The 14,819-nt window shown below is 44.4% G+C and overlaps 1 protein-coding gene across 1 annotated transcript; it reads left to right on the plus strand.

The window, feature by feature from the left end:
* Positions 1-555: 555 nt before the first annotated feature.
* On the plus strand, positions 556-14,527 carry LOC311495326 (aminopeptidase N-like; the record flags this gene model as incomplete). The annotated part of the gene is made up of 21 exons (XM_084554738.1): positions 556-862; positions 3,065-3,368; positions 3,609-3,751; positions 3,837-3,973; positions 4,058-4,184; positions 4,765-4,919; positions 6,267-6,380; positions 6,485-6,628; positions 7,024-7,089; positions 7,381-7,446; positions 7,835-8,007; positions 8,102-8,178; positions 8,828-8,961; positions 10,246-10,301; positions 10,731-10,878; positions 10,984-11,075; positions 11,485-11,592; positions 11,676-11,843; positions 11,917-12,057; positions 12,212-12,293; positions 14,155-14,527. The coding sequence occupies 21 exons, from the start codon at positions 556-558 to the stop codon at positions 14,308-14,310; spliced, it is 2,898 nt and encodes a 965-aa protein (XP_084410864.1). The 3' UTR covers positions 14,311-14,527.
* Between the last annotated feature and the right edge of the window lie 292 nt (positions 14,528-14,819).

Genomic DNA, 14,819 nt, shown 5'->3' on the forward strand with positions numbered 1-14,819 from the left:
TCCTACAGAGACATACAGTGACTTTAAAGAAACAAAAAATACTACAAAGAGACTAAAGATTATTATAAACTGACATACAAATACTACAAAACATAGAATGACTATAAAGAGACAGTGATTCATAAACTATTTCCCACTTCAGTAAACTACATTTCAAAATCCAAATTTAAAATATTTCTCTTTTAATTCAGCTCAGTTTATGAATTTACATCTTCAAACACAAACTGAAAACTCTGAAATAATTCATGAAGTATTAAAACATTCTGTCTTGTTCTTTAAACTCAGCACCAGATTATTTAAATCAGTTCAAATTACAGACTGAAGAAAGATTAAAGAAGGAGTTTTATTCAGACGTTTCCAGGGCTTCTCCAGGTGTGCTCCAGGTGTGCTCCAGGTGTGCTCCAGGTGTGCTCCAGGTGTTCTCCAGGTGAGGAGGTGGCTATTTACAGTCTGACTGTTAATGTGTGACCTGAGTCAGTGGATGGGAGGAGTGATGTTGCCCTCGGCTACATATACCAGTCCCCCCTCCACCCTCTCTAGCAGAGCCTGGACGCCATGGGGAAAGGTTTCTACATGAGCAAAGCCACTGGCATAGTGGCGGTGGTCGTGGGCGCCGCCGCCCTGGCCACCATCATCGCTCTGTCTGTCGTTTACTCGCAGGAAAAGGCCAAAAACAATAATCAATCTGTGTCACCAACGGATGGAGGGACGACGTCCAAGCCCACCGTCACCACCTCCCCGCCCTCCAACAAACCCTGGGACCAGTACCGGCTGCCCAAGACCCTGGAGCCCATCCACTATAAGGTCACCCTGTGGCCCCGGCTGACTAAAGACCCAACAACTGGACTGTTCATCTTCACCGGTAAGACTTCATCATCTCCTACATCCTTCTCCTCTCAGAGGATACTGACTGATAGATGACATTTAACGGCTCCATACGTTTCATTAACTCCCTGAAATCCTGAAGACATGTTCAGATTTAATCAGTGACTGGACGACGCTGCAGGTCAGAGAGATATCTGAAAGTCTGCAGCAGAAATAAAAGAATAAATATCAGGAGCTATTAAACCACTGAATAGCGGAGGCAGCCTGGTTCTGGTTAGAGTTCAGTGTTTAGATGAAGGGCATCAAATCTGTCCAGAACTCCAAAACACACTGGAAGAATCTTTAACGATCGATGGATGACAGCAATAAAAAAACATTCAGCTGTTAAAATAAGTTAATGATTAAAGATGAATTTGTTGTTTATTGTTGTTTATTGTGGTGCACTGAGTTCTCTTAGAGACAAACAAAGACCAGAAATAATGACAAACAGACAGAGAGCATCAGGAATTCAAGTTAGTTCTTAAAGATGGATTATTAGTCTTTAACGTGTAGCTCAGCTGGAGGACACGCCAGTTATTTTACAAGCAATAAAACATAGATTATTTGTTTTTTATTCAGCCTGAAATCTTTTACTCTGCATCAACACACACTTTTATTGTTCATTGACATAATCAGTCAGAATCAATAGAGCTCCAGTAGAAGCATCACATGGTAAATGTTCTTGTTGTTTCTACCTTGAATTTCCTTCGGGATCAATAAAGTATCTATCTATCTACTTGTTTCTCTTCACAGTCACACACACATTCACACGCGAGTGCCACACACACACTAGTGCCACACACACACTAGTGCCGCACACACATTCACACACTAGTGCCACACACTGGGGCTTCAGTGTCTTGCTCAAGGACACTTCCTGTTAAATTCTTTTACAAACGTACTTTGTTGTTGTTGTTGTCGTAGCCGAGGTCGACATACCACAGTAACTCACTCCTGTGGTTGGTGGAGAGGACAGAATACTTATCTAGTGTGGTAACTTTGGCTAAATTCAAATCAGGTAGCCTTGACACGGCTGAATTTACATATTTTGGTGATATAAGTTATTTGACAACTAGGTGAATTTTGAACAAGCTCAAAACAGGAATACTTTCCAAAAAGATGACTTTCCCATGGAGCAGATATGTTGCTGCTGTCAGTACCAGTGAACTGTGCTGGAGGACGGGGACGAGGACGGGGACTATATGGACGGATTGTACAGGTTTTCAGACGCAGGTGCACATGGCAGTCCTAAAATATGGATAAACTCATTTATTTTGAGTTGATAAATATAATTAATACATTTCATGTTATGACAATTAAATATAAATGTGTATTTCTAAAAACAGTTTAAGTATGCTGCTTTATTGAGACGTGACCTTGTCATGGATGATAAAGTGTTTACTGCATATGGATTCTCAAACTACTGTCAACATTTTTGTGCTATATAATAATACACAAGGTAATATAAGACCTAAGAGAGGACGGTTTCCAAAACAACAATTCCTGTTCCAACGTATATGTATGGACTTTATAGAATTAAACAAATGTGAAGGGAGGTACCTCTACCTACTGAGCCACATCCGCTCCATCTGAATATCTAAGATTAAAATCTAATAACAGCTTCTGTTTTATTTATTCTATTTGATCACGTTGAGGAGTTTCTGCTTCGTCTTTCGGTGTTCATGTCTTTACCTTTTGGTGGATTAATTCCACCAAATTACTAGATCCTCATCCTGAGCTGATCTCTTTAAATTAGCAGATAATGAACATCATCAGGATTTAACTTCACTGTCACAGTCATCAGCAAAAAGGAACTGATGATGGATCAACATCCTGCAAAGCCATCAATCAGTGCAGCTAGGTTAGCTTTAGCTGTTAGCTTTAGCTGTTAGCTATAGCTGTTAGCTTTAGCCCAGATCTAACATCTTAATGATTCTAAATATAAAGACTGAGCTCAGAAACATTATGTGAACTGTTAACTGATCTGTAACTGAATCACTGGATGCTGTTTTTAGTTTTTATTGGGACTGAAAGGTTTGGTTTGTGACTCTTCCTCCTCTAACTCCCCCCCGACTCCTCCCCTAACTCCTCCTCCTCTAACCCCCTTTGATTCCTCCTCTAACTCCTCCTACTTTAACTCCTCCTCCTCTAACTCCTCCTCTAACTCCTCCTCTGACTCATGATGTTATTTGTGCTTCAGGTGAATCCACCGTGGAGTTTGAGTGCGTGGAGGACACCGACCTGATTCTCATCCACTCCAATAAACTCAACTACACCAAGCTGGATGGTGATAAGATGGCGAGACTCACCTCCGCCAGTGGAGGCACAGCCCCCGCCATCAAGACCTCCTGGCTCCAGACCGTGACCCAGTTCCTGGTCCTGGAACTGGATGGGAAACTGGTGAAGGGCCACAGGTACCAGCTCTACACTGAGTTCACCGGAGAGCTGGCCGACGACCTGGGAGGCTTCTACCGGAGCGAATACGTGGAGAACGGAGTCCCAAAGTAGGTTTAGTGTTAACATCAGTCCTCAGAGACTCAATATTTAAAATGTAAAAAAAAAGAAACACAAAGAGACAAATAAGGATTAGAAAGAGACGAGAAATAAACAACTAGATGATTGCAAGCGATAATGGTTTTAAATGGATATAATGTCATATGATGTTGGACTCCATAGTGTGTGTTGATGGTGTGTGTTGATGGTGTGTGTTGATGGTGTGTACTGATGGTGTGTTTCCTCATCAGGGTCGTTGCTACCACTCAGATGCAGCCGACCGACGCCAGGAAGGCGTTCCCCTGCTTTGACGAGCCGGCCATGAAGGCTTATTTTAACATCACTCTGATCCACGACCCGGACACCATGGCGCTGTCCAACGGGAGAGAGCTAGGTCAGGTTCAGCTCACTGTCATTCATCTGGAGTTAAAGCTCATTCAGTTCAGAATTAAACTCTGAAAATCAAACCTCCTCTACAGAAACAACAGAGGTCACCATCGACGGCCAGAAGCTGCAGCAGACTGTCTTTGAGCAGACGGAGAAGATGTCCACCTACCTGCTGGCGTTCATCGTCAGCGACTACGACTTCATCAGCAACACCATCGATGGAGTTCTGGTACCTGATCACACACAAACACGTCATCCATCTTAGATGAATCCTATCTGTGACGCAGTGTTTTTATTCTCTGCGCCGGTTCAGATCCGTATCTTTGCTCGGAAACCAGCCATCGCCGCCGGCCAAGGACAGTACGCCCTCAACAAAACTGGACCCATCCTCAAGTTCTTTGAGGAGTATTTCAACTCCAGCTACCCTCTGCCCAAGTCTGGTAAGTCCACCACTCGCTGAAGATCCTGGCCTCATCCAGGAAGTTAGGGCTGAAAATATAACTGGACATGAAGTTAAGGTTTGCGTCCTGTGGGATTCAGCTCAATTCAGTTTATGTAAAATATAAATATTATATTATATAAAAAATGGTCTCAAGACTCTTTACAAAGTCCAGCCTAAAGGTGACGGTGGCAGGACAAACTCCCTTTAACAGGAAGAAACCTTGAGCAGAACCTTAAGCTCATATGGAGGAACCATCTGCCTGAGGCCGGACGGGTAGAGACAGAGGAGAGAGAGAAGAGAGAGGAGAGGAGGAATGTATGAGCTAGTTTTTCAGCATCACTCTGAGACAGGATGTTCCTGAAGTTGAGGATATTATGCAGGTGAAAGAAGGCAGTCCTGGTCACTTGCTGTATGCTTCTATCATCACCTCTGACCTCTGACCTCTGACTCTTTACGATGTAGAGACAAGATACTTGACCTCATTCATTAACAGATCACATCACTGGACTCTATACACCCTACACACACCTTCTAATAATAAATAATTAATGTTGTGTCCTCCTCCTCCTCCTCCTCAGATCAGATTGCTCTCCCAGACTTTAATGCTGGAGCGATGGAGAACTGGGGTCTGATCACCTACAGAGAGACGGCTCTCCTCTACGACGAGCGCTTCTCCTCCAACTCCAACAAGGAGAGGATCGCCACCATCATCGCCCACGAGCTGGCTCACATGGTGATGACTCCTCCTTTACCTCCTCCTCTAACTCCTCCTTTACCTCCTCCTCCAAGGCCGGGCATACACTGTAAGATATTTTAAATCCTTTGATTCAGCTCCATCTCAAACTGCACGACTAGTTCGCTGAGTTCAAAAGTTCAAGGCCTACAAATCATGTTCTCACACTATACGGCCTGATGCTCTGATGCGACTTGACTGCTCACACTGTACGTCCATATACCACACGTCTGACTTTTGTATCCGGAACGGCAACGGCAAAAAGAAGTAGAAGAAGAAGAGGAACCCGGAAGTGGGAGACGCACATCGAAGTTGTTTAGACGTAACTTCAGCGATCGCGCATGCTCTGTGCGAGAGGTTGAGGCAAATCGGCTCGTGGCGCTGCTTCCATTGTGTGATACCTTCACGAGGAGCGACCAGGATTTCAAACAAGTTTGATTTTCTTGCAAGCACACGATTTGTGATCGGGAGGTCGTCGTGAGGTGTTAATCTGTCCTCGTTACCCCACGTATACTGCACGAAGCACGACACGCGATTGAGCCGAAATTCAGCCCGATTCAAAAAAATAGTCGCACAAGTGGCAAATCGTCTCAAAATGAGCCGACAATCGCACAGTGTATGCCCGGCTTTAGACATGCAGGGTCTTTAGTTGCCTGCAGTCTGTAGTCTCACCACTAGATGTCACTAAAGTGTTAACCAAAGATTAAATGGTCACATGTAGTTTGTGCGTCACAGTGGAGAGGTGGTCATCACTGATGCCTCCCAGCCAGAAGGTTCTGGGTTCTAATCCAGGCCCACTGGTTCCTTTCTGTGTGTAGTCTGCATGTTCTCCCTGTGTCTGCGTGGGTTCTCTCCAGGTTCTCCAGCTTCCTCCCACCGTCCAAAGACATGCTGGTTAGGTTCATTGGTGATTCTAAATTGGCCGTAGGTGTGAGTGTCTCTCTGTGTTAGCCCTGTGATAGACTGGAGACCTGTCCAGGGTGGACCCCCCCTCTAGACCAATGACAGCTGGGATAGACTGGAGACCTGTCCAGGGTGGACCCCCCCTCTAGACCAATGACAGCTGGGATAGACTGGAGACCTGTCCAGGGTGGACCCCCCCTCTAGACCAATGACAGCTGGGATAGACTGGAGACCTGTCCAGGGTGGACCCCCCCTCTAGACCAATGACAGCTGGGATAGGCTCCAGCCCCCCATGACCCTTCACAGGTCAAGAGGTTACAGAAGATGAATGGATGAATGTAGTTTGCTCCTCTTGATAAAAACCTGAGGCTGTGTTGATGTGAACAGTGTCTCTCTGTGTCTCTGTCTTGTCCCTCACACCTGTCCTCCATGCTGTCCTTGCAGTGGTTCGGTAACCTGGTGACCCTGAGGTGGTGGAACGACCTGTGGCTCAACGAAGGCTTTGCCTCCTACGTCGAGTATCTCGGAGCCAACGAAGCTGAACCGGACTGGAACGTGGTACGAACCCGTCCACCGCCCCGTGGCCTCACACGTCGGTGCAAGTTATGTTTGGTGAAGTTTGAACCTTTGACCTTTTCTCCGTGTCCTTTGTCCCTCTACAGGCGGACCTCATCGTCCTCAACGACGTCCACAGAGTGTTTGCCGTGGACGCCCTGGCCTCGTCTCACCCGTTGTCCTCTAAAGAAGACGACATCCAGAAGCCGGCGCAGATCAGCGAGCTGTTCGACGCCATCTCATACAGCAAGGTAAGCACACGCTCACCTGGCCAGGTAACAACACCAGGACACATCCATGTGGACGGATGACGGCCTCAGACAGAGACGACCACAGAGACACAGAGAGACAGAGAGACACAACCCAGGAGCCAACATGACTATTTTTAATATATTTTAATTTATAAAAACAAGTTAACATGAAGTGATTTATTGTGTTATCTACATCCCTTATATTTGTGTTTAGATTATTAGTCGTCACACTGAAGCTTTACAGAGGAACTTTAAATTCATAAAACCTTTGCTGATCTTACCACTCACATTATATTTATTTTTATCTTGAACATCAGAACATAAACGTCATTATTTCTCCTCGTATTCCACCTTTGATATGTTCATTATGATCTGACCTTTAACCGTGTCCTCAGGGAGCGTCCGTCCTCAGGATGCTGTCAGACTTCCTGACTGAAGACGTCTTCACGATGGGACTCAAGGTAAAAACCCGACACATTTACCTCATCATCACATCTGTGTGATGACCAGACTGAGAGTAGATATCGGTTCAGATGTACAGACTGGCTTCTGATAAAAAAATTAAAACTGTTCTTGATTCTCAATATAAAGAAAGACTCTCCTTTTATCTGTTAATTACATTTAAAATTACATTTAATGTCATTTAATTCACAACCTGAGACTCTTCAGCTGTAGTCAGTGTGTCCACAGCTATAATTTCAGATGTTAATTCATTAATTGTTCTTCATTCTCTGTGTTCTCTGTTCCTGCAGAGCTACCTGGATACGTTCAGGTTTGGGAACGCCGTCTACACCGACCTCTGGGATCACCTGCAGATGGTACGCTAACGTTTACACATCCAGCTGATTTAAAGCCTCAGTCTAAACCAGAATAAACATTTACAGGCTGATTGTTCCTTCACCTCCTCCTCCACCTCCTCCTTTAACTCCTCCTCTTCCTCCTCCTCCACCTCCTCCTTTAACTCCTCCTCTTCCTCCTCCTCCTCCACCTCCTCCTTCACCTCCTCCTCCACCTCCTCCTTTAACTCCTCCTCTTCCTCCTCCTCCACCTCCTCCTTCACCTCCTCCTCTACCTCCTCCTCCACCTCCTTCCATCCATCAGTCCTTGTTTCAGCTCGGTTTATTGACCTCAGATCTGGTTTTACTCTGGTATCGCGGTGTTTAGTTAGTGGGACAGCAGACTGATGGTTTCTGTTTGTCTCCTCAGGCCGTGGAAGCCAACAAAACAGCTCTTCCTAAGAAACTCCATGACATCATGAACACCTGGGTGCTGCAGATGGGCTTCCCTGTGGTCACCATCAACACCCAGACCGGGGAAGTATCCCAGAAACACTTCCTGCTGGATCCAGACTCTGTGGTCACCACTCCATCAACCTACAAGTATTTACCCTCCATCCTTTAATCTAACCTTCATTTGATATCGTTTCATAAAAATCTGGGTAAAGAACAAGAACTACTCGTGTGTCTGTTGCAGCTATGAATGGATCGTTCCAATCAAGTGGATGAAGAACGGACTGGTCCAGCAGCCAACGTGGCTGGAGACCAAAACCAGTAAGATGATGCCACCACTTTCTTATCGTGGCTGCAGGATGAGTCAGATTTATTGACATGATCACTGAGCCTTAAAGAAAACAGCTTTCACTTACAAGAGATTAACATGTAACAGAGAAATACATCTAACGTTTTAGTTTCCTCACATTTTCAGATAAACTTTTCTAAATATTTCCTTAAAAGGAAACTGTTTCTACTGGTCAATAACTCACAGAATACTTCCAAGAAAGTTTGGTTTTAATTGGGAAAGTGTTGATTATTTTGCTAGCAGAGACTCATGTGGACTCAAACCACCATAATGTTTAATAGGAACACCTGAAGTCACATGACTAGAGTCTGTTAATGACCTGATACTCACCTGGACCTGGAGGAACCTGCTCTGATCTTGTCTCTAGTCAGTGGTTCTCTGATGATCCACTAACGTCCAGAGACTAAAGGTGTTCTTGGAGACAGATGTTCAGACAGATGTTGTAAATTCATACAGAGATACAGACAGTTCAGCTTTTGGAGTCTGTTGTTCTGGGGCGTGAAATGATTTTTGTAAAGCATAAAGTAGATGTCCTGACCTGAAGCAGTTAAATGGTCAGTTTGAATGTCTTCAACCTAAACGTCTGACTCCAGCTGTAAATAATCTCTGTGTCGTCTGTAGCCACCATGAATGCGATGAAGACTTCAGGGAGTGACTGGCTGTTGGCCAACCTCAACGTGGTCGGTTACTACAGAGTCAACTACGACATGAACAACTGGAACAAGCTGCTGACGACTCTACAGACCAACCACACAGTAAGACGACTCTGATCACAAACAGGCTTCAAGGATGAGACAAAGACGAGCTCGTCTGAACCATAGACAGTATGACGATGAAGGCAGAACAGCTCTGTTAAAGTTAAGCCAAACCAAGTAGAGCTCCCCCTGGTGGCTGGCTGCAGTATAGGTCATAAGCTCCACCCCCTCCATGTTAGTGGGCGGGACTTGGGACAAACTAAAACCCTAAAATACACATCAAATATATTTTTTTTCAAGGATGGTTTCTGTCATTTTAGGTAGTTAATATAATGTTGGTGAATGTTCAAGAGTCAATCTTTTGGATAAGTTTTGTTTTAGTTATTTGACGCTATTATTTGACGCTATTGAAAATTGAAATTGAATTGAATTGAAAATTGAAATTGAATTGAAACAGGATGTGACATAATGGTGACAACCAGTTGCCATGACAACCGCTCCATAAAGTGATTGTAGAATAAGTAAGTCCAGTGTATAATCCATCATCTCCTTGTACCAGGTGGAGGTAGAGCAGAGCGTAGTATTAATGAAACTAAAACATGAGTGAGTCTGGAGGAAGTGTGGGCGGGGCATCAATATCACGGCTCCACGTGGCTCCGCCCTCAGACCGTACTGATCAGACTCTGGATCCAAACTCACAAGATGGCGCCGCCCGTATCCCCGGGAACATAGAGTCAGTTTGACCAATGAGAGGAAGAGGAGACGTGGTGTCCATATTTATATACAGACATAGGCGCCGATTTATGTTTTCCTCTGTGGGTGCTCATGAGCGCACGCCCTTTAACAAAAAAACAGCCGTTTCGCATTTCAGAACCTTAGCAAATGGACAGCGGCCGACACGAACACACACGCATAGACTCGATACTAAAGCCATAAAGTAGGCTATTTTTCAGGACAGCCCACTCTTCAAAAATACAGATAGGATTGGAGATGAAAGGTTGAACTAAACGCGATCAGCTTCGTGGGAAATTAAGAATCAATGCCACCTGTCTTGGTCTGGCACACGTGGGTGCTCAGTATTTTCCGTGGGTGCTCGAGCACCGGAGCACCCACGGTTCCGGCGCCTATGTATACAGACTATGCTTTACACTTGCCTTCAGAATATTTTGTAGCAGAATGTAGGGGCATTTACCACCATGAGTTTCTTAAACTGTTTAATCCTAAACTCTCCACCAGTCATTCAGAGCTGAACACTTTGAGACAAACTCATTGTTGTGTTTCTAGATTTGTTTTTGTTTTGTTTTTTGGATGTTTCTGAGATTTGTTGATCTGTTTTTTTGTAAGGCGATTCCAGTGATCAACAGAGCTCAGCTGGTGGACGACGCCTTCAACCTGGCAAGGTAAGACTGGACTAAATAAACTGAACAGAAGCTCTGGACCTGTTCCTGTACGTCCAAAATAAACCAAGCTGACACTAAGACAGCTGGATGTGTCGGTCTTCATCCAAGTCTTCAGTTCTAAATGTAGGAAGTTCCTTGTGGAGGTTTACCCTGGAGGTCAGCCCACCTTCCCTCACCCACAAAGTTGTTGAAAAGTTGGGGTGTTTATCATCCTCTGTCCAAGTCCAGTCCAAAGCACCATCTGACAAATAAAGTCCAAATACCTGGATGTGTTTCTGCCTGTCTTATGGTTTCCCAGAATGTGGTAGAAATGTAGAACTAAGAAGTGAGTCTGGATACGACAGGCTATGAGAAGTTAGGAGTGTCTAATGAAAACCTAAACCAGTCATTTAGACCTGAAGAAGACTTTGTGATGTTGAATCTCTTTAGAGCGAAGATCATCCCGACCACACTGGCCCTCAACACCACCAAGTTCCTGAAAGACGAGAGGGATTACATGCCGTGGGAGTCGGCGCTGGATAACCTGGACTTCTTCTACCTCATGTTCGACCGCACAGAGGTTTACGGCCCCATGCAGGTGAGTGAACACCTGAGGAAAAGGAAGCTCAGATAACCTGCTGATGAGATCCTGACCTTCACACGAGTCATGTTCCCTGAGTTGAGTCTTCTCTGTTGTTTGTAGGATTATCTGAGGAATCAGGTCGAAGGACTGTTCAAACACTACAAGAACTTGACGGATAACTGGACCAAAGTCCCAGATGGACACATGGACCAGTGAGTACAACAGACTGACTGATTTAAAAGTTGTAGTTTTGGAAGCGTTTTTATTTCACAGAAAAAACAAACAGACGGCTCCATTATCCACATTATCTACTGTTTAAATATCTGTCAGTGAAAGGTCAGAGGTCAATGTCTTCATGTAACTAGTAAAGTTCTTAGATGAGACTTCTTTAACTTCATAGTCCTGACCGAGGTCATGTACTTTGAATGTCTGGTATTCCTATTAACACCTGATCATGTCAAATAACATTCCCTCATGGTTTTAATCGTCACATATTAGTTTCAGATTGTTAACGTCTTGGTTGATGGGGAATAATTTTTGTCATCATCTTCGTTAATAAATCTAACGCTGTGAACATGTCTGACAGTCTTCATGTGTCCTTCCCCTGTCTCTGTCCTCCAGGTACAACCAGGTGAACGCCATCAGCCTGGCCTGTAGGACGGGTATGAAGGACTGCCTGGATCTGGTGACAAACTGGTTCCAAGCGTGGAGGAACACTAGTGTAAACAAGTGAGTGAACGCGTCCCAGTCTCGTTGTTCTGCTCCCCTAAACATCAACCCTGATTCATTTGAACTTGAACATCTTTCTGCAGCATCCACCCCAACCTGCGCACCACTGTGTACTGTTACGCCATCGCAGCTGGCGGCGCCGCTGAGTGGGATTTTGCTTGGTCAGAGTTTAAGAGTGCATCCATCGCTAGTGAGGCGGATAAACTCCGCTACGCAATGTCCTGCTCCAAAGAGCCCTGGCTGCTCAACAGGTGAGTTCATTCACACCAAGAGACACACGGAGATAAATAAAGGGTTAGATTAGCTCATGTTAACTCTGCCCAGGTACCTGGAGTACACCCTGGACCCCGCAAAGATCAGAAAGCAGGACGCCACCTCCACCATCGTCTACATCGGCAACAATGTGATCGGTCAGTCTCTGGCCTGGGACTTCATCAGAGCCCACTGGTCGTACATCTTCAAAGAGTGAGTCCGACTTTCTGATCTGATTGGATCAGCTCTGTCTGCAGGTCAACGCTTCAGTGTGGATCATTTCTAATGAAGCTGAGATTGAACCGACTGAAACAGAGATCGATAAGATAGTAGATTTATTAATGTCTGGCTCTGGTTCCTCTCTCAGGTACGGTGGTGGATCGTTCTCCTTCTCCAACCTCATCAACGGCATCACCAAACGCTTCTCCACTGAGTTCGAGCTTCAGCAGGTGAGACATATCTCCTCATGTTCTGCAGCTGTGGCCACGTCTCTAATCATCGAGTCCAGGTCGAAGGCTTTTACGTTAAAGTTCTGACCTGAAGCTTCAACGCATCACAACTTCGCACCTGTATGAAACCATGAGTCCCCGTGGGCTGAACCAATCAGAGCTCACCGTGTTGACAGGCCGGTTGGATGTGTTATGGTTTTATTCAATCACCGTCATTCATCCTCCCATCGTTAGTTCAAATCACACAAGTTCCAACTACCGACTATAGACGTCAGATGTTTGTGTACTAGTAATTTAAAAATACTCAGTGACTCAGTAGAAGTGAGTCCGTTTGGTTCAGAGTCTCAGTAACGTGGCGGTGCAGAGTTTTAACGAGAAATCCAGAATCAAAAACTGAAACAAACTCATCTGGACTTGTTGTGTTTGTAGAAGACGTTTCCTCCAAGTGTCCAGCTCTACATGTCTGGTGGAGGGTTTAGGTTTTTATCAGGAACATCTGTGGGTGGAGTCCACCTGAAGCTCACATGACTAGAGTCTGGTAATGACCTGATACTCACCTGGACCTGGAGGAACCTGTTCTGATCCTGTCTCCATCCAGTGGTTCTCTGATGATCCATTAATGTCCAGAGACTCCAGAGTCTTGAGACTTTCTGAACATTAATGGGGAAAGGAAACAGGATTTGTCCGTCCCATTGACTGTAGAGCCAAGATGGCCGCCGTGTCTCCTCCTCCTCCTGTTGATCAAACTGAGTGACAATCTGACTGAACTAAAGTTTAGCTTGAGGTCAGTTAGCTTACAGCGCAACTGCTCGTTCAGACACTTAGTTACACGTTGTCATGGCAACTGTCAATTGTCATGTTGGCATTATATTATATACATGTATAACATGTAAGTGTTGCGTACTTAAGTCCCACCCAGTAACACGGAGAGGGCGGGGCTTATGCACTATAGAGCGCCGAAGTCCCGCCCCCTCTACTTCCGGGTTATGGGACCTATCTTTCGAAAAAATATGAACGGCAGTCTATGGCGAAAGATAAATTATTTTCTGGTCCCGATCGACTTGTGCCTTGGATTATACATATGTTGTTTTTCAGAATAAAAAATGATTTTACATGTCAAGAATGTCACAGTTTGTCGCAAGATAGTTCAGTAAAACGCTATGGAAAATACGTAATTAAACGAACTACAAGTCCCGCATGCTGGCGCGTACAGAACCGACCAAAACTCCCTTGGTGTAACTACAGCTCTCGACATGACCCGATTTATAATGATTTTCACCTCGTTTGATGCTTCTGCCTTCGTCCTGGAAGAAGACGGTAAAGCTCAACAAGGAGACAGCCATAGTTCTCTAGTTACGTACATTGTTCGAGACGAGAGATGTAGTTCACTAAGCGATCTCATACAAAACCTAATGTTGTTCAGCTTATTTACGTCAAATAATTTATCTCTTGACGTGAAAAATTATCTTTTAAATTCACACACATCATATGTGAAATTCATGCCACAATTCGATCGGGACCAGAAAATAATTATGATCTCTCCATAGACTGCCGTTCATATTTTTTCGAAAGATAGGTCCCATAACCTGGAAGTAGAGGGGCGGGACTTCGGCTCTCTATACTGCAGCCAGACACCAGGGGGAGCTCCACATGCTCTGAGGAGCCGTCATGGCGTCCACTTGTTTTTTTTACAGTCTATGGACCTGACTCATATTCATCCAAGTGGAACAAACTCAGTTTACTGATGGCCCGACATATGGAACATGTGATAAAACCTTCAATAAAACGCTGTGAGCATGACTTTAATGTGAGCGTGTAGGGATGATAAAACCATTCATTCTCTTTGTGTTTGTTGTTTCAGCTGAAGCAGTTCAAGGCTGATAACTCAGACGTAGGTTTCGGCTCCGGGACCCTGGCCGTGGATCAGTCCATCGAGAAAACCATCGCCAACATGAAGTGGATTGAAGAGAATAAGCAGAACGTTCTGAACTGGTTCAAGGAAGAAGCTAAAGCCTAACGAGGAACCTGTGTTCAGTCGTTCTCCATCCTGTTTAAAATAAATGTTGCTCAGAGCAGATTTACCCTCCAGCTTTACTGTCCTGTAAAATGATAAATGCATCATTTCATCACCTTTAAAATAAACCAGGATCAGCTCACTGAGCTTTAGTTAAAAAAAAAAGAGATAATTACAGTTTATTAAAGAGTAAAAATCATCTGGTGAGGACTTGTTTCAGTTGTTTTGTACTTGTTTAAATTAGTTTGTAATATAGTTTCATAATTCCTGATTATATGAAAAGATTTGGTTCACGCTTTTCTTTAGTTTTCTTCTAAAAATTGGACAATTATTTAGTGATATTAGCAGAAAAACTGGACTCCTCTTCCTCCTCATTGTTTGTGTTTTCTACATATTTAATACTGAGCCACTGAAGCAACCGAAACCCTTTTTCTATTTGTAACACAGTGACTCAGGGGCTCAAGAGTAAATGTTGGAAGAGTAATTTATGGTAAACCTATATTTATTGTACA

Source organism: Chelon labrosus (assembly GCF_963514085.1).
Source record: "Chelon labrosus genome assembly, chromosome: 11".
Classification (NCBI taxonomy): Eukaryota; Metazoa; Chordata; class Actinopteri; order Mugiliformes; family Mugilidae; genus Chelon; species Chelon labrosus.